This window comes from Pelmatolapia mariae, linkage group LG10_11 (assembly GCF_036321145.2).
Source record: "Pelmatolapia mariae isolate MD_Pm_ZW linkage group LG10_11, Pm_UMD_F_2, whole genome shotgun sequence".
Classification (NCBI taxonomy): domain Eukaryota; kingdom Metazoa; phylum Chordata; class Actinopteri; order Cichliformes; family Cichlidae; genus Pelmatolapia; species Pelmatolapia mariae.
In genome coordinates, this window is record NC_086236.1 from 64254600 (window position 1) to 64276321 (window position 21722).

At 42.7% G+C, this 21722-nt stretch overlaps 1 protein-coding gene across 1 annotated transcript; it reads left to right on the plus strand.

Moving 5' to 3' along the window:
- The first annotated feature begins 3387 nt into the window (after positions 1–3387).
- On the plus strand, positions 3388–21501 carry fam110d (family with sequence similarity 110 member D). The gene is made up of 2 exons (XM_063488016.1): positions 3388–3501; positions 17625–21501. The coding sequence occupies exon 2, from the start codon at positions 18350–18352 to the stop codon at positions 19691–19693; it is 1344 nt and encodes a 447-aa protein (XP_063344086.1). The 5' UTR covers positions 3388–3501; positions 17625–18349; the 3' UTR covers positions 19694–21501.
- The last annotated feature ends 221 nt before the right edge of the window (positions 21502–21722 follow it).

Here is a 21722-nt window from a genome sequence, read left to right on the forward strand (position 1 = left end):
CGACACTACCGCAAAAAAAATATCCTACTTTACCATCTTTTTTACTCTAGTGTGGACAATTATTTACAAAATGAACATCCTCTTGTATTCACAAAGATTATAACTGCTGAGTGAGCCCATAAACTAATCAGGCAAGTGTCTATGGAGCTCACAGAGTAAGGCCTGTTTTCTTATAAAGCGCTATAGAGCCAGACATATTTTTGCTACCACAGCCATTAAACCTTGTTGGCTATTACAAATGATGCAGATTTAACCCAATTATGAATTGGCTTCAGTTTCAAGAAGTTTTATCTTTTACCTACAAACTATAGTATAATCTCAATGCTTTCCTATAATCGTTTACTGACCACTCAATGCTTTTAGAGGGTCCCTGACTGCAGCTTCCTCTGTAAAGAACCATTGTTCAAAGTAGTGTTAGTGTAAAGATTTCCACCCATCGTTACACATTTCACTTGTTTTAAGAGCCTACAGAGACTCTGTCTACCTGAGTTACAACAGTTTTGTTTATTTCCTCATTTGAAATTTATTGAGCATATCGAGAGTCTAAGGAGTTAAACTTCGCCCACAGATCAGCTGATCTCAGTACCAACCAACTTCATGGCTCAGCTTACGCAGCCCTACGCAGCATATCAACAAATCTCACATCTTCACACTACCGAGGTTGTTTTAGCCTGCCCACAGCTGTTGCACTCTGCAAGCTGCTTTTCAGCCCACCCCCATGCTGTGTCAGAGTTAATCAGGCTCAGGTCTGCTGTGACTTGTGCAAAATGTAAATAACTACAGATGAAACTATAAATCCTTTTATGACAACAGCCTTCGATATAGTAGTTGTATCTGAAGAGTATTTCTATTTCCTCTCATGCAGTAGCTCTTCTAGCTGGATGAGCTTCGCCGAAAATAGGTGGTGACACATCTGGTGCAGCAATCAGGATGCATTAACCTTTGAATAAGAATCAGGAGACTGTTGGCGGGTAGTTCTGGTTGTTGTAGTTAAAATAAAAATGTTAAATGTTAAAATTGTCCTAAATGAACAATGCTTGAGTACATAATAATGCTGTTTTAAATTAACAATGGCTTTTAGAGAACAAGACTTTGGGGGCTCAAATAAAAAATAAATAAATAAAAAAGTATGAGTATGACTGAGGATGAGAGACTCTCTCACTTCCACATAGCTCCACCAAAAATAAAACCCACTTTTTCTCAGTTGAAACCTTACATCTCCTTTTTGAGCCTGGACGCAACCCTGTTGTTTCAGTCACCCTCTCAGTACGTGATGTTTCACAGCTTTTGCAGGATTATCGCCTTGAGTTAACAGGGTCTTAAATAACTCACTGGCACCAGGAGTTGTACTGGGAATTTGCCACCTGCTGCATCGGCCATCCACAGCCACACAGCAGTGGAGAGAGATGGGTGAATGTACTCCTGGGTGCGAGGATGGCGTCAAACAAGCCTGAGGGTCACGCACCACCTCGAGCACCACGCTCAACAGGAAGTGTGGCTTCCTTGAGTCGTTGCCGTGAGGGCAGAGGTCAGAGAACAGGAATGGCAGATCGTGTTATGGCACCCAGATGTGGCAAACAAAAGCCACAGCTCCAATCTCAAGGTGCCCCAAATGTACTGTGCAAGCTAAGCTCTGCAGAAACTGGAACTTGTATTCTGGAAGTGTCTTTCCTTTACAATACAGATGTTTCTTGATCTCGTTTTAAAAGATATAACCTTCTAAGGCTTTGTTGAGCCCTTTTGCTATTTTTATGGTTCACATTTGCATATTTTCCTATTTTAAAACATCGGTTTAACACTTACCCTGTGAGCTACATAGAAGCTTGACTGGACGAGTTTTGCTCTGTTGAATGTAAAGTGTAAAGTGTTTGCCAAAGCCGGCACAGCACAAATGACTGGAGGAGAGGAGACTCTGCGTATGATTTATACACTCTGGGTGGAGCCTTTTGCATGTCTGTGTTTCGGAGCCTGTTTATGTTCTCAGTAAAATATTTCCAGTGGCTCCCTGCTACACCGTGCTTCCTCACCGGCCTGTCCGCTCCGTCAAGAGTGATGAGCTCGGGAATGAGAAACAGGTGTGTGTGAAATGTGGAGATCACTCCTTTATCTCTCGCTCTCTTTCCCTCTCGCTTGACCTTTCTGAGCGAGTCATGTTGAGCTGCAGAACAAGCAACAAAAACACAGGAGGAGGGAGGATGATAAGAGGGAAAGAGCAACAGATCGATCAGCTTTTTAATTTGGTATCAACTGATCACAAACTGTCTACAGCTAAAACAACAAATAAATAAGTGGAACACAAGATGTAAAAAAAAAAAAAAAGCAATGTGAATGCACTGTAAAGTAAATATTTCTGAAAATGTTTAAAAAACTGAAGCCTACACTACAGGCAACTTAGACAACAGGTCACATGTATTACATGGTAATTGCATGTATGTGTTAATTAGTCAGATCCATCTACAAGAAAACAATAATGATTGAAGACTAAATCCAATCAAATGCCGGGCTACTGATAACAGTTAACGAGTAGCACAACCAATCATCCTGAATAAAACAGCTACTGGCAGTCTTAAGAACTAGTAATAAAAGTGAAGTGATTTAACAGTTTGATGAGATCATCTTAGGACAGGGTGGGGGGTCAGCAGATAACACCTCTCCCTGAAAATCTTTCATATTCCTACCGCACAGATAACATAACTGTCTGAGTCACACTTCTGAGTCTGACATCAGAGGATTTTTTCTTCACGGTCTGCATGTAATGAACTATTATAACTGCGAATTTCAGAGGGTCACAATGTGTACTTCGTGCATGGCTCCTGTTAGCATAGCAGCATCCACAAATCTGCTAACATAGTCTCTTTGCACTTGCATTGCAATATTTCTTAGTGTAAGTCAACTTATTAGCAGTTTGCAGGTAAATTAATAAACCGGTGATATTCTCCCTTATGGAAAATAAACTGTGGCCTAATTCTTAACTAGCCTTCCAAATTAAAGCATATAAATCCAGCAATGAAGGCGTTTTTTACATCTCTGTTTTATAATTCATATAGCTATAACGTTGTTTACATGCCAGCCTCCACTCTTCTTGAAAAACACATCAAGCTAAACCTTAAAAGCTATAATTATATTACTATTTTTCATGTTTCTGCACTTCTTTAATGTGGGTGGTTTTGTAAGTAAAGTTTACTAAAATAACTGCACGATGTCGCTATTTGTCACCATGAGCTTCACTGTAATCCACAACCTGACAGAGCACTGCTCCGCTCAGCTCCCCCAAATCCATTTTCGAACCGCCTCGTCATACCTGCCCACCCCCGCCGCTGTGGGGAGGTCGGGACTCCCTCTTTTACTGCCGCTGCCGTGCGTCTTCCCGTCAGTGCGCCAGCAGACCGCGCAGAGCGAACAGCGCAGCGCCACGCCGACCGTGTGTCCGTCACAGAGCTCCACACCTTCACTGGATTTCAAAGACAACAACAGCAACAGTGGATAAACTGAGCGAATGTGGTGAGTGCGGACAGAACTACGGCTTTTACTGCTCGGTTTTTAATAACATTTTTGTGCTGACGGTGATTTATGACATGAAGTTTACCGATCAGGCTGACTCGGACAGGAATCGACCAATCCGCTAAGTGATTATTTTGTACTCTCAGTGAGTTATTTTAGTAAGCGTGCAGTTACGGGTTAAACAGATGGCAAAGAATAAACAGGCTTTAAATAAGTCGGAATCTATAATGGGTTCCTTATTATTCCTTAACTAAGAATCCAGAGACTCACCTCCCAGATAGCACTTCTGAGGTATTCTTGGATTAAAATAGGTTAAATATTAATAATCCTTAGTCAACAGGGTGTGTGCTTTCCTTTTTATATTTACTACAGGACTTCTTCAAGGCAAGAATTATGTCTGGAAACTTTATGATGTGTTTTTTGGCTTTTTCTGTGATGGACATCTGATTCTAGGTAGCTGTTTGATAAGACCATAAACATTTTTTTTAAGTTGGCAAGTGCATCCATTGATCATGTGCTCTGTAAGCCCTATATGTGGACGCCCTGGTTTAACTCAACCTTGAAGTCCAGCTGATAATAACTGCAAATACCACCGGCCTGGAGCAGCAGGTCTTTGCTTAGCTTTGATCTGCACTGAATATTTTCATCTGGATGAAATCAAGAAAATTGCCCAAATGAGGATCTGGTTTCCAAGCATCTAATCAGCAAAGACAAATTTTGTAACCCTAATAAGTTAAGTTTTTTTTTTTCTCTTGTAACCAGCCAATCATTTGAGACCACGACTAAAACTATAGGAGCTCATTTTAAAGACTAAGACGGTGCTACTTGAGAACTTTCAAAAGAATAGGAAAAAAAAGTTGGGGAGGGGCATTATGCAATCCACCCACTCTAAAGTGAAAAGACGGTCTCTTCCAAGGAGACAATCACGTGCCCTCAGGGTCACCTCCACCTTGACCCACCTCCACCCCTGCAGCTCCACCTATCTTCATAAGGGCTCAAGCATCCTGAGTTGGTTTGATCAGCGTGGGGTCAGGAGCATAAACAACTTAACAGTCAGACTAAACAGACCACACATGTCTTGTAAACACATTCGGATTCATAGGTGAGCATGTGCCGGTTTGGCCTGCGATAAGTGGCTGGAGGTTTGATTCGTGCTTTTTGATGCAGCTCATGAAGTGGCTCAAATGTTGCTCTCGCTCGTACCTTCTCACAAACACGCTCAGAGCTTTTAGTGGCCATAATGCTGCTGCTGAGCACACTGTGAGTTTTCCTCAGCAGATGTGCTAGCCCTCTTCTCTAACTACTTTAAGGATGTTAGTGAAGATTTAAATATGAGACAAATTTTCCACACAGTCTTTGGTGAATCACTTTCCAGGCCTTCTATTCAATAGGTAGTTTTAGCTCCGTCTCCTCCCTACCTTTCACTACCTTACACTTTTGTTTGAATCCCCGAATTCCGTGCTGAACCGTGCCCAACGGCTACGGTGATTCATAGGTCTTAAACGCTTACTGACGACATCAATCATTCAAACTGCATACACACGATTCAGTGCGCAGCGCAAACATCTCTCTGACTGAATACCTGCTTGCAAAATTACAGTGCAGAGGCGGTCGTAAACAGTCGCAGTTTTGTGCCTGGATTCATGTGGCAGTGTGCTAATTTTCCAGCAGTAATACAGCTGCATCTGTGTTTGATGCTGATCCCAGCAGAGCAGACAAGAATACATCCTCCAGTTACAAAGCGGAAAGAGAGCCCAGGGGCGCTGAGCTGCTCACTGCAGTCTCCGTCTGAGGTGTTGACAGGAGCCCTGACATCATTAACATGACTAAATAAAATGTGATTTGGGTCTTTGCCTTCCCGCTTGGCTCGTAGCACCAGCAGGGATATTTATGATGGTGGTGTTATTGATGCAACGCTTAGAGGAGCATGCAGAATCATGTTCACTTTCTGACTTTTGAGAGAGTTTGGTTTGACGTAATGTGCATGTTCACAATATGAGCATTTAAACAGGAGCTGAGAAACCAGCATCTTTCTGCAGCATGGGTGAAAAAGTTGACCTATATCACAGGACAGCTAGATTCCTCATCTTTAAGTCTTTTATTTTACAACTTTCTCCGTGTTTTGTTTTTAATGAACAGAGTTTTTTTGTCGAGGCTGCACAAGTGCATAATCTGATTGAGTTTTGACCACATTATAGCTGAATGCAGAGAACAAGCGGAAGCCGCAGGATTTTTCATGGTTTTAGTTCACAATGGGCCACTCATGTGTTTCTTATCAAAATTCAAGGCTCGGTTTTGCTTTCCTGCAGAGCCGGGCTTGAAAACGCAGCCTTTTAAGAGGCCATGTCAAACATTTGTTTTCTTTAAACCCTGTTTTGTTGCATGTAAAGACCCCCGAGTTACGGCGTGAAGCTTGAGTTTCTAATTAGAAGGGAAAATGTGCCCTGCTAATGACATCATCTTCCCCCTGGCACTGCGTTAAGTGACTGTGTGTGTGTGTGTTGTTTCACAGCAGCTGGTTTTAGACATTTGACGTTTACAACTGTGTGAGACTTCAAACACTCTCACACAAACTGTCGGGCTTATAATTTAGCTTTTATTGCTCCTTGTCGCCTTGTATGGGCCGTTGTGGCAAAAGTCTCTGGGAACAGTTTTCAGGAGGAACTGCATGTAAGAGAGGAAGAGCTTGTCGATAAACTCAGCTTCTAAGTTACATCCAGAGACAAAACAAAACCTTTTCAAACAGGCATGAAGTTGTGCATGAAGTTGGCTGAAAGGAGAAGTGAAACCTACCATCTATGTAGCGAGCTTCGTCTCTTTTGCAAACTAGTGTGGAATCATATTCGCAGAAGTATCAATTTGATGTATTTTTCAGGCTTTTTTGAGTCTTTGCACTTAATTTTTTTGACATAATGATTATTATAATCAGTCTTGCCACTCTCCGAGACCTGAGAACATTACATCACTTCCATCTCCACAGGCTTCCGAACTCAATTTATAATTCATTGTGAGCAACGAAATCATGAAACATGATCTGACAGATCTCCATCTCCTCACGGTCCCCTGTGTGTGCGTGGGTGACAGCTGTGAGAGCGGCCCTTCTCCCCGCTGCTCTCACATCCCTGTAATTGTTCACAGTCCGACTGGGCGCCTCTGTAGCTCTGCCACATCCCATCACACTCAGCCGTGCCACGCTGTGTCCGCTCGACCGTGAGGAAGACGACACGAGTCTGGACATTCCCTCTGACAGAGGAGGAGGCCGCCGATGCAACTGCACGGACTCTTCCAGATGTTTTCTGATTCTGACAGAAGCGAGGGAGAAGAGGAGGGAAGAGGGACAAATCGAAGGCTGTCTTTCCGTGGCACTCGGGGTGCTGTTAGTGGGGAAGCAGGTCGGTTGATCGGTAATGAGAGAAGACAGCTGGCAGGTTCAGCAAAGGTTAACAACTAAGTATAGATGGCAGAGAGGACAAACAGAAGAGCTTAGTGTAAGGTCTTTGTGTGGGAGGCTGTGGGTGATTCTTGCAGTTTTTAAGGAGGAGTTACCTCATTTTAGTGAGTTTGAAATAGATGAGTGTTGGACTCTGATCTGTGGCATCTCACACTGAATATTTCAAACTTATCTGTCCTTTTCGTGGTTTCTTGGGATTGGACGTGCATGTTTTTAGCACGTGACGTTTCTTTTAATGGCCTAGTTTCTCTCTGGGTTTCAGTAGACATCACAAAACTATAAAAAGATCTCTTTTTAAAAGTTTTTGTGGCAGTCAGGATTTAGCATTTGCAGTATTTCTAGATTTAGGGGGTATTTTTGCTTACGTTTCGAGCTGTGTCAGTCAGATTAAATCAAACTGCACCCACACATTCCTGATACAGCCGTCTTGCTGCATTCGCTTTTTGACTGCTCACCCCTAAATAATTAATGATCACTGTTAAACACTGAATATGGTGGATTTTAAACCAGGGATTTTCCTGGCTTAAAGCTGAATTGGATGAGCAACCTTCAAGTATCTAATTACCAGAAGTGTTTGAGAAAGTTTACATTATGAAAAGCGGCATGCGGAGCGTTTTATTTCATCTTGAGTTGCACACTTTTGCGCCCCGCCGTGTTGATTGCAAATCAATGCTGACACATTTAAAGTGGTGGAGAGTGTGTGGGGATGCAGGAGGAGGGAGTAGATGGGCTCGGGGACACCATAGTTACAGATGACCCAGTGTTTGGGGACAAGGCACAGCTGGAGACGCTTTAAGCCTTAACCGACCCCAAACAGTCCTGTCACAAGTACTCACAAGTTAGTGCTAACCTTTTACCGCTAACATCAGCAACATGTGTTTAGAATAATTCTGCAAGGGTTGTGTGAGTGTCCTTTTAGCAACCCTGTGTGTGAAAAGAGGGTGGGGTTGGGTTGCACAGATGCTACTCTGGCTGTCTTTCCTTTTACTTTAACTTGGAGTTCTGGATTGAGTTGCTGTTCGCTCATATGTGGCCCCTGTCCTCTCACACGGCTTTAATCAATTCTCGTGTGCTTTTTCTCATCTAGCTGTCAGTAAACTCTTTTAGTCAGTCATTGTGGAGAGTATATTTCTGCAGTGTTTCAGTCAGCAAAAAGGCAGGTAAACCACTGTTTGATGTAACACCGCTTTTGACTTTTTAGTTGCTGCTAAAGCCTCTTTTGTCGCTTTGGTGAAGCCGACGTATGCCTGGCAGAGGGAAAAATGTGCCGACTTTGTGAAATAAAACATCTGGCAGTTGGCCAGACAAAGCTGTCTCTCAAAGCATTCACACCAGCTGAGAGCTTAATGAGGGTTCACAGTGTGAGAACACTGCTTCATAATTTAAGACTCTAGGAGATTGAGGGACATGTCCAGATTTATGCCTCTCTACTGTACTGTATAAACAGCCTCCGGGCAGGCTTTTATTCGAGGGGGGGGGGGGGGGGGGGGGGGGGCTGTGTTACCCTGAGTTGCACAGTGCATTCCCAGTCCAGGGATGTGCCGCACACACACTCGCACACACACACTAGGTCACAGTGGTTTGTAATGCTGGTCACATAATCCAGGCTGGCATGTGGAGGGAGCAGCAGTGGTGGTTATAGTTTACTAAACAATGCCGTCCAGCGCTGGGATATGTGCATACTAACTCTATAAACGTAGCTCTTGCACACACTGTCTACGCTACACAGTTTCTTTCCCCCTTGAATGTACACATGTCCCCCACAAAAAACAGGTTATGTTTGGATCATAGACAGTATAAAAGATGGATGTAACCATGCTGATGGAACCCAACCCTCGAGGTGAGAGTCTTCACTGTCAATATTTTGGTGTTTTGAAAGTGGACGTGGCAAGCATCCAAGTCAAAGCATGTTTATTGGCTGACAACAAGTTGTTTAAGAGTCCCTTCGGACTCTTAGAACGGCCACAGTTTATAACATGAACATCATCATGGTTTATTGAGTTGAAGAGAGAAGAGAAGAGAGTGGAAGGCAAAGCGAAGCTTTTACCGGTGGATCTTTGGCCACAAACTGTGGGTAGTGACCCAAAAAATGAGATGGTGGATACAAGAGGGGGAAATTTGCTTCCTCCGAAGGCTGTCCGGGCTCTCCCTTAGGCCTTTGTTATACATTCTGCCTGCACTAGGATTCACTTCGGTCAGCTTGGGTTGGAGTGACATAAATTTTGTCACCAGACAGTGAATGTGAAGGCTGTGCGATGTCCGCCGACGTGCCTTCCTGTCTTTTGTGATGTTTGTGGATTCTTATATGGAGAATTTATAGACTTCAAGAGGATTTCAAAGAAGTATAAGAGAAATGACGACTAGGTCATGGTTTCCCCAGCTGACTGTGTCTGCAACAGAGTATAATCAAGGCTTCAGAGGTAGGGTGAGGAGCTTGGTCATTCTGGATGGGCTCCGAGTAGAGCCACCTATCACTCCATAATGAAAGAAGCAAGTTGAGGTGGTTCTGGCATCTCCTAGGTGAGATCCTTTTAGGCATGTGCAAATGTTAAGAAGCTTCAGGGCAGACCAGGACACTGTGGAGAAATTGGCTTGGGAGTGCCTCGGGATCAAACCACAAAAGCTGGAGGACAGGGCTGGAGAAAGGGAGGTCTGGGAATCTCTGCTTAGACTGATGTTGACTGATGGTAACTAGTGATTAAGCCCATAAAGTAATCAGGAAAGTGTTTATTGAGGCTACAGAACAAGGGATCCAAGGTCTGTTTTCCCAGAGACTCCAATACAACCAGAAATATTTTTGCAAAAAAGTGTCAATGTCAGTATTTGGGAGTATTGTCACTCCTGATTTCCAACATAGTGTATTCCAGTAGTAAAGTTGGAAAAGTGAGAAGAAAAAGGGTGTGTTTTGGTTCTTGGGAAGTTCATGTATCACTAGCAGTACAGGGTAATACTTATTTGCAGTTAAAAACACAGCTGCTTCACCTTCATGGATAGAGCCTGGTCAGTGCTCTGCATATGGTTTATTTAGCAAATCACAAATACAAAACAGATTAAAGGTTTTACAGTTTTATTACTGTTTATGTTCACTGCAGCCGTCTCAGGTTATTAACTCGGAGTTGGTGGGACTGGTCCGACCTTTTGAGTAGTAACTCCGAGTTGAGGGGGCTTTTCAGATTTAAATTCTGAATGGGAACTCGGAAATTCCGACTTCGACCTAATCTGGAACTCGGCATTAGCGCGAGGGTCGGGGTTTTGTCCACGTGCCTACCAACTTCTCTGTGGAGAATTTACATTACAGTGCACCAACTTCGCATGCTCCCCAGGCGGTCAACTTCAAGTGGAAGTCAAACAGGAATAGCTAATCGGCCGTCGGGCCTCCAGCTGTCAGTGTCCGCAACAGAGTATAATCAAGGCTTAACTCAGTACCTGCACACTTTCCACAATTATTTTGCCTGTCGCTGGATTTCACGGACATTTCATGGTCTCTGCTTACCACATTGCTGCTGCTTCCTTCCTGTGCCCTATATTCACATTTGAGATGTCAGAACAAAGGGCTTTATCAGTCTGAGTGCTGGGTGACCTGCCTTTGTAGGACACGTTTTTCATGTGCGTAAATAGATCAATGCTCTGAAAACAGGGGCAGTTAAAAATCAATTCCTTGTTAATAACAAAGGCAAAATGGACTATATAACTGTGCTGTTAGCAACTGCTCTCCAAATAACTGGTAATTTCCCCATAAATAAAACAGAAGAAGTGCCAATTTACACAATGATTACTTTACTGTACCACTATGTATTGCAAAACGAATCATTTTAATCCAGTGTCTATGTGGATCCCTGCCTGCATTGTCTGGGTATTTCTCTTTGATCATATATTTTCTGTACATTTCTCACAGTGAGGTATCATAAGGCAGCTTAACATTCCTGCATTACTGGCAGGCTCAGGTGTCTCTCTACAGCATGGATTATTAGATTTCCACGCACTTGGCACCTGGTGGACGGATCACAGGCCTCTAACTTTAGATCTTTACACTTATAAACTTTCTAAGTTTTAAAATTGGCATTCGGATGATAAAATAGCGTCCTCGTTCTATCTCTATGAAGAGCAGATTTTAAGATGCCTTTTATTTTCAGAGACTTTGACAGGCAAAGCTTGCGTGCGTTTCTTTTTGCTTTGTTGTAATGTTGTAGCTGGAAAAGCAAATAGTGACTCATAAAACTTTATGGTTCAGAGCTATTCGGTAATCACAAGTAACAGAAGCCTTCCTGAGCCCTGTGCTCAAAAGAAAAGGAACTTGCCCTGCCTGTTGATAAAAAAAATAAATAAATATGCACACTTTATCCTGGAGCTGGCCTTATCGGCGTAAGCACTGCTTGGGTGTTACAGCTGTGATAAAGGCTTGACTTCCAGTATAATGACTGTAATAGGAGGGAGAGATTTCACAATGTTAATTAAATTACTGTAATGTCAGGGTGATAGCTCTCTTACTGATTACCTCAACTTACAATTAAAGTCTCTTCTATTAATTAAGCTACTTATTATCATATTTTGACTGATTAGCCAGTGTAGTACAAACAAATAATGCTTGTTACACTTTGCCCGACTCTTATATGCATTATAATACCTTTGCTTTCCACTGCTAAAATGTTTTTCCAATGCTATAAAGTAGAACTGTGTCAACATTTACAAATAGGCTAATTCATTTTATTGATTATGCTGCAGAGCGCAGAGTTAATCGACTGATAATTAGCACTTATGTTCAAAAGGCTTTGGTTTATTGTGAGTCGTTTGCTGCCTTGGGTAGACCTCTGTGCTTTGATTGTGTGTAATTTTCTACAACAAGATGATGTAAAATCAGCAAATAAAGGCTTGACTTTAAGTGTAGTTGAGATAATTTAGTTGCTAGCTCATTACTAGTTGTCTTTTAATTCTGCATTTTTTCATATATGTACGATCTTCCTTTATTAGCTGAATTTTAGCTCATAACTATGCTAATACTCCTAATACCTGATTATCAGATAAGGTCAAATCTTTTTACTGTATCCCCTGTTTCGTTTTGTTTTGGGGTTTTTTTTCATTCTTGGCTTTTTTGCATCCAGTTCTCATGTACTTGTACCTACACCCACCATTAGACTGAGTACATGTTTTTGCCGTGGCTCTCCAATGTTCAGTTGCCCCACGATGATTAGCATTGAATGACAAAAGAGCCAGAGCAGTGAGTTTAGAGCGCATCTTGTCCAGTTTACAGTTTGCAAAGAGGTCTATTCAGGTTGGGGGTTTCTTAAGCCATCCCAGGTGGCCTGCTGCTGCTCCTCATGAATGTGGCGAAATCCCTTGCGTAGCCTCGAACCGTAGATCACGTGGCTAATAGCACTGAAGGCCTCACAGGCATGATAAGATTTACAGTTGGCTTTGTTTTTGAGGGGGGCAGTAGCCTATCTGTCATGTGTCTTAATCTCTTACATTTTATTGTCATCATGTTGTTCTTTTCCCTCCCTGACTAATGAGGCAGACCAAGTCTGACTTACCTATAGGAGACCATTGTTAGAGCCCGTTAATGATGCGAAGACAGCCTAGTTTGTCTCTTTTGTTTGGAGGAGAGAAGACAACGCCTCCTTTGCTTTGTCCTGGACCACGACAGACTTCTTGAGTCCTGTGTTTGCAGTGTTGGTTAATGACCGAAGCCTGCGGTCATGAATCGTGGCTCATTAGTGGCAGACACTTTTATCCACACTGTAGAGACACTTATGTGTGCAGATGCTCCATCATGATATAAAGTCTTCTTTGAATGAGCGTTGGTTAACGTTTGAACACTGAGACATTTCAGTCCATTAGGGAGGATTGTTAGTCACTGTCATTCTTAATAGCTGTGCCAGATGTTCATATAAAGAAAGTGAGAAATGCAAGACAGTGAAAGAGAGGGAAGATGCTGGAGATGGCCAGTTGGCTCTTTGTCAGCAGCAGATGCCCCTCATCTGCCCAAAGATTAATTTGACAGGTGCAGAATAACCTCCCGAGAGCTTCAAAGGTGGTCTTTTTGAATTTATTAACATCTTATCATGTGTTTACTTCACTAAATACATAATTCACAGAGAAACTTCCTTTAACCTTCTGATCCAGGACCAGCTGGGTTTTCTCTGGATTTCCAAGCATGCCTCGATGAAGCTATCCTTCTAGACGCTCGCTTGAAGCAAACAAACACTTCCTGGGTCTTTTTGTGTGTTTAGCTTCTGGGGCACCACTTTCAGAAGAAGAACCACCTGACAATATAACTGATAACGAGGCCTAAATGTGACCCGCTTTGTTCTCTCACTGGGTCAAATGCATGTGGCACAAACAGTGCTGCTGATTAAAAAGAAAAACGAACTCCACTGTGCCTTCCCATGACAGGTCTCTGTCCAAGCATTTTGATGTAGCATGACACAAAACATCTGGTTCCTCTTTAGCTGCATGGGGGCGCCTGGGTAAGCCTCCCCTGCAGGATGGTCCATCCGCTTCACAGAGGGGAAATGCGGGAGAGATGAAAGGCCGAGAGAGGAGAGGCAGATAGACAGACAGAGGAGTTTTATTAAAGAACACATCGATGGAAATTGCACAGACATGGAGAGCTGGTGATGTGAGAATTCACTGATGTTTGGTTTTTGGAACTATGCTTTCTGCTGCACGTCCCAGGTATTACTTTTGCATCACACGTTTGATGTTTCTGCAGACTCTTCTAGTTTGTTACAACCTTGTAGTTGGATAAAATAGCTGTAGGCTGTTGTAATTATTTGTAATTCATCATTTGTTCACAGTGCCTGAAACATTTGTCCCTACACGTCGGAATCTGGTGGGCAGTGTTTGTAATTTTTTGACATTTGGATACGTTTGCAGCCTGACAGAAATTCCCCTAGAGTTTGAACTTCCTTTTCTGGGTTTCATTCTAGCAAAACTAGTTCAGTCAGTTTTCATATGTACAATCTAAACCATCAAACTCCTGTTGTGTCTCAGCTCACTTTTACGATTGTTGGTTTTTCACCCCGTCTTTAAGTTTCTTCTTATTCTTTTTTTGTTTTTCATGTTGTGATGTTTAACATTCATTGCAAAGCCCGTATGTTTGGAGCCCGCTTTGCTATACATACACATAGTCAGTTCTGATAAATAGAACAAATATATGTCGGCTTAAGATGGGAAAAAGCTTTTGAAGATCACACTGTAAGTAACAGTAAATGGAGCAGGAGATGGAAAGAGATAGAAAGAGAGAAAGAGAGAAGGAAAATATATGTTTACAAGAAGAGAGTGATGGAGTAGGGAGTGAAATGAAAGGGCAGAGAAGCCCTGTAGCATGTGCAGAGGAGCTGAAGAGTGGGAAGTAACGCAAGAGAGTGCAGGCAAATGAGCTTGGGTAGCAATAGGAAGGAGAAGGTGGGGTGATGTTCACTGTAGAGACGAGAACAGAAGGGACGGGTTTAGAGGTTAATGACAACCTGCAATGAGAGACAAAAGAAGTCGTGAAACACGAGAGAAAATCCCAAGGCTATCTCACGCTTTGCACAAGCTTCAAGATCACAGGAGAAGGTGCTGGGTACTAATTTGGCTCATTACAGTCAAAAGAACTAATGGCGGCTATTGTTCTCCAGCAAATCCCAGTTGAGTCACTGGTGTCCCCTGTGGTTTTGTGCACATGTGTGTTTCTTCTCTCTGGTTTTCCCAATTTCTGTTTTAGTGTTTTATTATATTATGTTCAGATAAATGCCTTAAAAAATGACCTCTGATGCTATTTCTCTTTTTCTGTCATATAATTACAGTCATAATGGTTTAATGTGGATATCAAGCACAGTCACATCAGTAAGTGATCCCTGTGAGACAAAAGCTCAGGCTTTGACCTCACGCATTTTTTTCACTCTTGGGTCTGTGTGATGTCATTGTGAGTGCTTAGTATGGTCATCATCATTAACCGTGAACAGAAGCCTGCTAAACCTTCTGATTGTGAGGGGCAGCCAATGAGTAGAAAGTTGTCTTGAAGAGCGGGAGATGAGTTTAGAGGGACTGCACTAAGACCCAGTATGAGACAAATAAGGATTTTCTTGATCTGTGAAATCATGCAAAGCTACCCTAGCTCCAAGATTGAAGAAATGGAGCTAAAGATGACCATAAATCCCAACACTTACACCAATGACTGTGTCTTCTTAGTGCAGTTTTCATTCATATATTATGTTCCAAACAAACAACAGCAACCACTGTGACTCACTTAGTCATGTGATGTCCCAGATAGCACTTTGAGCAAGACATAAACTATGAAAGTGGCTTGTTTTCTTCAGGCTCCTAATGTCACATTCATTGAACGCACACTGGCATCACAAGAGAACACAAAAAGCATTGGAAGTAGAACAAATACAGATACTGCATATTACTGTGGTTTTCAAGGATTAGCTGGCATTTACCAGTTCTTGTATTCTTATATTGTCCTTGTTTTCTTCATATTTCTTTCTATATTTAACTCCACCCCGTCACTAGAAAGTCACTGTTAGCATTAATAACTTAGTTTAGGCTCCTATGGCGATAATCTTCTTTAACACTTGGGTAGCATTAGCCTCTCAATTTTTCATTTTGAACTCAGATGGGGATCAGAAGAAAGAAGAAGAAAGATGTCTAATAAATACCCCATAACTCTAACCACAGACCATAACCTGCATCCTCATTTCCTCTACATTTTCCACCAATTTTCCTCTTTTGTTTTAGCTTCCACACCTGTTGTGATTTTTCTCAAAACCTACCAAAACAATGGTTGACTTTCCCGAGCTCCCACATACCCGACATCTGGAAAAACTAGCCGGTATGCCATTTCCCCCATCGTCAGGTAATTTATAGCGCCATTTGACAGGGTCTCTCAGGCGTATGGAGACTGAATGAGGGTAGAAGGTTTGGTGAAATTCTAGCTCACCTTCTTAAATATCAACAATTTGATATTAGCAGTTAGAGGCACAAGAGTAAAAAGAAAGAAACATATAAAAAAATTGATTGAAACACAGGAATTGGAAAGTGATGTAATCAGCTATAATGATGTTTCTTTAATGCAAGCTAAGTTGCTTATTTTGTAAAACAAAAATATGAAAATATTTTTTCAACTTATGAATGTTATAATTTACATTAAGAGGTTAAATAAAATAGACGCACATAGAGAAAAAAAATTGTTTAATGTGATATGATTTCAGAAGATTTCAGTTTCAAGAAAATAAGTAATAATAACATGCGAGTGTGCATGTAGGACTTTTTCAAGAAACTGCTCCAGTTTTATAAATAGTTGGATAAATTATGTGTGTTATTGTTTTCTTTGTTTCGTGTCACTCTGTTATCGGATTAGTATTAGTCAAAAATATAAGAAAGGAGTGTATGTTGTGGTGTTTTTGCCATTGCCGGTGTCATGTGGTTCATCCTGACTGGAGACACGGATCCTCTTTCCTGGTCATTCATTGTTTTAGCTTTTGTGAAGGAAAAGCCAAAATAGCATTTGATAACACTTGAGGGACCTGAGAGAACAGTAAGCGCAACGGTATAACACCCTCCTGCTGTCTAACACACCACAAGGGGCATTTGTCTCCCCAGATGGACTTTTAATACATTTTGAGGGAAGTTGAATTGAAAACACCCTCCACCTGTGGCTCCAGAGTATAAATAACAGCTTTAGGTTTTAAAGATAGCTTCTTTGGCTTTCCAGCTTGCACTTGGCAGACGCTCACTGCTTTTCAGACAGAAAGGCTTTCACGGCACCCAAACTCTGCATGCACCCCTCTTTCATTTACAGGGCAGCCCCTCACTGCCTTGTGCTGACACACACACACACACAGAAATGCTTACAGGAAACAAATACCCATGACCGCATGCACTAACACGCACATATATACACATACATAGACATATGATAACTGTGCTGGGATGGTTTAAAGCTATAAATACTCCTCAGGCTGAGGCTGTTAATGGCACGTGCACCCTCCTCCCCGCTTGCTCCACCAAATCCTCATATAGCAGGAAAATGTAATATAAAGCAGAGCATAGTTATTAAGAAAAAAGCAACGTCTGTCACGGTGCCATGCCTCATTAGTTTTACTGTCTTTACTGAACTTTTGTAGTGGCTTTTAATTTAAATAACAAGCAGCATTACTGTGTCTATAAAAGATCCCTTCAAAGGTGTTCACCAATTTTATTTTGCATTAATTTAAAGAAGTGAGCTGCAGCAAGCTGTCAGAAACTTTTATTTTTTTGCCTCTCCAGTTATACATCATGTTATTTGAGTTTAATAGCTGTGGCAAAAAGAGGAATTAGTACCGAGACAAGTTTGGGTTTTTTTCCTTTTAACAAGAATAACACTTGTCATGTGTTTTCGGTGATCAATAATAAAGGATGTTGAGTTTGCAGTCATAAACAAAGCTGAAACAATTGTTCTAATAGGAGATCATAATGAGTCTCTCTGCCTTCCTGTTCAGAAAACAGGTGGAGACGGACATGTCATCATCCTGTCTGGACAGCAAACAGTGCTGTATCCATGTTTCCATTCATTCATCAATGACGGGATATTGTCACTCCGTCTCTGTACAGCTTTAAATAATCACAATCTATCGGCTTCAGGCACCACTGCCTTTGAAAGTAGCACTGGGAACTAAAACCACTCTTTCTCTCTCTCTGCCTCTTCCAGGGGTCCACACAGGTGAAGGATGCGAACTGCTTCTCCGCCATCTGTCCATCAACAAATCAAGTGCATCGGTGCCGGCCACCCTTAAGTCAGCTCAACCACAACGGGCGTCAAACAAAAGTCTTGACCTGGCGTCCCTTAAACGCCCTGTGCAAAGCAAATATTTGAGGCTGGTATATCTAATTTCTCCCGGCAGTCACCACTGAAAAGATCAACAGTGAAGGGTGTTGTTGGTAGAGAAAAAGAGAGAAGAAAAAGTGGGGGGAGGAAGAAGTAACCCTTTCAAACTACACCCTGCCTGCTATTTCTGCTGCACTGTGGGCAGGGAGCATCTCATTTGGGAGAGCTTCAGGCTGACAAAAAAGGACTTCCCTGTTCCCTGCCTATCCAGATGCCTTTATAAATACTGGATAGAGATATCAATTTGCCTGGGTTCTTACACTGCCCAACAAAGAGTCAGTTGGCTATCTATAGAAAAAGTTACAACAATCTTGGATTTTGTGGTTTCCTGAATTGCTACTTGGTCTATTATTGTTCAAAAAACATTTAAGAGCTGTGAGTACAGGAATGGGAGCTGCCAGAGTCCTCTATAGTTAGAAACTTTTCTAAACGCTCCCACTAGGCTTGAAATTTCACAGAGCTTACAACAGCTCACTGTGGGACGTCGGGAGCTGTGAGTCAGTTTGTAGGCTGCGGTTTTGATGTCTTTTCCAGCTCGGTGAATTAACATGAAGCCCCTAACGCCAATTGGATCTCCTTCACCTCTGAGGCTTCTCAACAAGGGTCCAGACTACTTGCGTAGGCAGATTGATGGCGGCGGTCACGGCCGCTCAGTCAGCGCCGTGGAGAGACTCGAGGCAGACAAAGCCAAGTATGTTAAAAGCCAGCAGGTGATCAACACCAAGCAAGAGCCTGTACTTGTACCCTGTGCCACCCCACCGCCGCCACCCCGGCGAGCAATCACCATCCCTGTAAGCCTGACGCCTCATCTTCCCCCACGGCGTCCGTCCAACACTCCATTCCCTCCGGTCTGTGGCTCCTTCGCTGCAAGAGACGAAAATGAAAATGATGACTCGAGAAAGGAGAACAGACGTACTTCTGTCGATGTTGAGGCACATAACAGGAGCAATGTGAACAATGCGCCCCCCAGCCCGCGCACACCTGGACTTAACACCTTAGTAGCGCCACACAGCGCTCCCATTCTCCGAAGGAGTACAGGCAAACGCATGCTGAGGCCAGACTCCCTCGTCATCTACCGGCAGAAAAAAGAGTGCAAGAGCCCGAGCAGTACAGCGCTGGGAGAAAACAATAACATGGAGATAAAGGGCTACAGTTTCGTCCGCCGCCTCTTCCAGGGATCCATGAGGGAGAAGAGTAGTGGAGGTGAGAGCAGAATCCAGAAAATGGTCATCGGTGAAGAGAAAGCGTCATCCCGGGATGGCGACTCTCGCATGTCTTGGACCAACGATAAAGATACGCCAGACGGGGGACCAGGGAGCAGGAGGTCCAGCAAAACTGACCACGAGCGCAGCCCAGAGTCTGCCACCAGCTCCGGGTTAAGCTGCACGCTCGAACAGACTAAGAATGGCTTTACAAATGGCACCGGCGATGGAGTTACCAATGGAAACCACTCAAACAAGCATGAGGATGAGAATGACCCGTGGAAACGAGCATCACCACCGGCACCCAGAAGACAGTTTGGAGAGTTGCGGCGCTCCAAGTCAGACTTACACCTGCGCTGCTCAGTAGCGTTGTCAGAGCAGGAGCATTTCTTTGACTTCTGTGGGCTGGACATAGATATGGTAGAGCGTCTGGGTCGCCAGAATTTCCTCTCTGGGGCCAGCTCTATAGACACTCTCTCGTTGGCGCTCCGCAGCGTGGGCGGGGACGGCTGTGGAGGCTCAGAGCCCAGTGAGTTCTCCCGCCACTCAGGAGATGGACTGTTTGAGGAGGAGCTGGCTGAGCAGCTTCCCACTGGCGTGTCAATAATTGAGAGAAATGCTCGTGTCATCAAATGGCTTTATGGGTGTAAAAACGCCGCCCGCGAAGGACCCAAAGAATCAACGGTTTGATAGATGGACGAAGATTCCTGTGCCATTGAGAGCTGTGTAGGTGTTGTGTATTTCACATAAATTTAAAGTACGTTATCCTCTGTGGGCTGCAACAGAGTGCAAAATTTGTTTGGTTTTTTGACTTTTGAGCCTCAAACAGTTTCGTTAATCGAATCTGGCTTCAAAATATGATTTGAATTTTTACATTTCAAACGAGAGTCAAAGACCCTGGATTTGTTTCAGTGGTCAACGTTCATTCACAGGATTAGCATTTCATGACACGCATCTACCTTTACTCCCTTCACTCCAAAGGCACAGCTTCTTTAAATTAGAGAATAACTGCTACTACTTATATCCTGTCAATTTGATTTTTTGTATTTATAGAGCCTGTGGAAGTAATTTGTGACCTTTACGGCAAATGGAGCTATTTTTTGTCGCATTTTTTTCCCCCATTATCATAAATGTGTATGAGTGTGTGTGTGGAGTGGGCGCTGGATTACTGTCCTCTCCATTTGTAGCTTCTTTTCATTTATTTGCATAACCAGATAAAAACTGATTTGAATTGAGCCCCCTGTGAATCCTCACAAGGCACATAAGTGTGTGTTTGTTTGACACAGTCAACACAGCTTAGCCTCCTTGACATCACCGCTCTTCCTAATGACTAATTTAAAATGGAAAACCACTAAGCTATGTTTTTTCCAAACAGGAAAAATGCTGTGTGAGTGTGAAGTGAACCATGAGTACCTCATTCGAATCTGTCCCAGTTTAGTTTGTGTGTCGCTTTTTTTTTTTTTTACTCCTTAAACGCAGGCGTTGGAACAAACATGTGAGGCACCCCCATGGGGTTGTTAATGCACTGAACTGGACAGAGTGAGGAAATGACACATAGAAATATAGTTTTGACTCTCTCCAGATATTTCATCTCATATAATGTTAATCACTGAGCTGGATTCAAAGAAGCTTCTTTGTCCTGAAAAAAAGGAGCCATGCTTAGCTAGTTTTCATTATTTGAAATTCATTTTTCAACCCTTAGTTAGGATCAGTGTTCAGGATATTTAATGTGACCCACTCACAGATTACCACACCTATTCAGTGGTCACTGGGTAAGCTTAAGAGTTTCAGGAATGAAAACAGGGATAAACACCCTGTTAGTCCTGTGACTGTGAACTGGACTTCAGCAGGCGAATATTTGTGTTTCACTGAAATTTCAAGACTGAATATATATAAAAAAGTAATATATTATAAGAGTAAAAGAACTCAAGCTGACAGGCCTTTCCTGCCAGATGCTTTAGGATGTCATTTCCACCATCTGGCAGCTTACAGATGTTAACTCGGTCAACCCGATTCCCATCACAAAACATGCAAAGGGGGCTGAAGCCGCCCTGCTCTCCCTGATAACCGCAGATCCTACCTCACCTTCACCTCATCCATTCTTCAGTTATTCCCGCTTTATCTTAATGAAAGGTCATTTCCATTGCTTGCCCTGGACTACGCCACTGTAATGTGAACTGCTGAGGTATGTGGAGGTTAGACTGAGAGTATTACTGAACTCGAGGGCATGTTATTTTTGTACACGTGATAAAATAACGCAGTTACTTGCAATGTCAAATATTTTCTGTATTTATCATGAGCATGGCACACTCCTGAGAATCTTTCCACCTGGATTTTTTTCAGATCTCCCTGTTAAGAAAAAAACAAAAATTTGTTTGCATGTTTTGCAAAGTGGCGACGTAACTTCCGATTCTCCTTTTTTATTTTCACACACGAGAGGTTCGGCTTTTATTCCAAAGAAGTTTGTGTATGATGTACACAGCAAATAAACACAAAGATTGAAACTATCCTCGAGTATGTCATTTCTTGCCACCTTCTTATGGTTTTTTTCTTGGCTAATTTTGGACAGAGTAACCACCGATTGCGGCATAAACACAGGAGAATGAAAGAAATGTGATGCCGTCTCGTCCTTGACTCTTTGTTGCCTTCCTCCGCCACATCACGTCTCATTTTTCCCCATTATCTCAAATGGCTAGGCGCTAATCCTTTTAGCATTCCC

Bases quoted from the DNA above. Each gene is read 5' to 3' on its own strand.
- fam110d (XM_063488016.1), top strand. From the start codon at position 18,350: ATGAAGCCCCTAACGCCAATTGGATCTCCTTCACCTCTGAGGCTTCTC.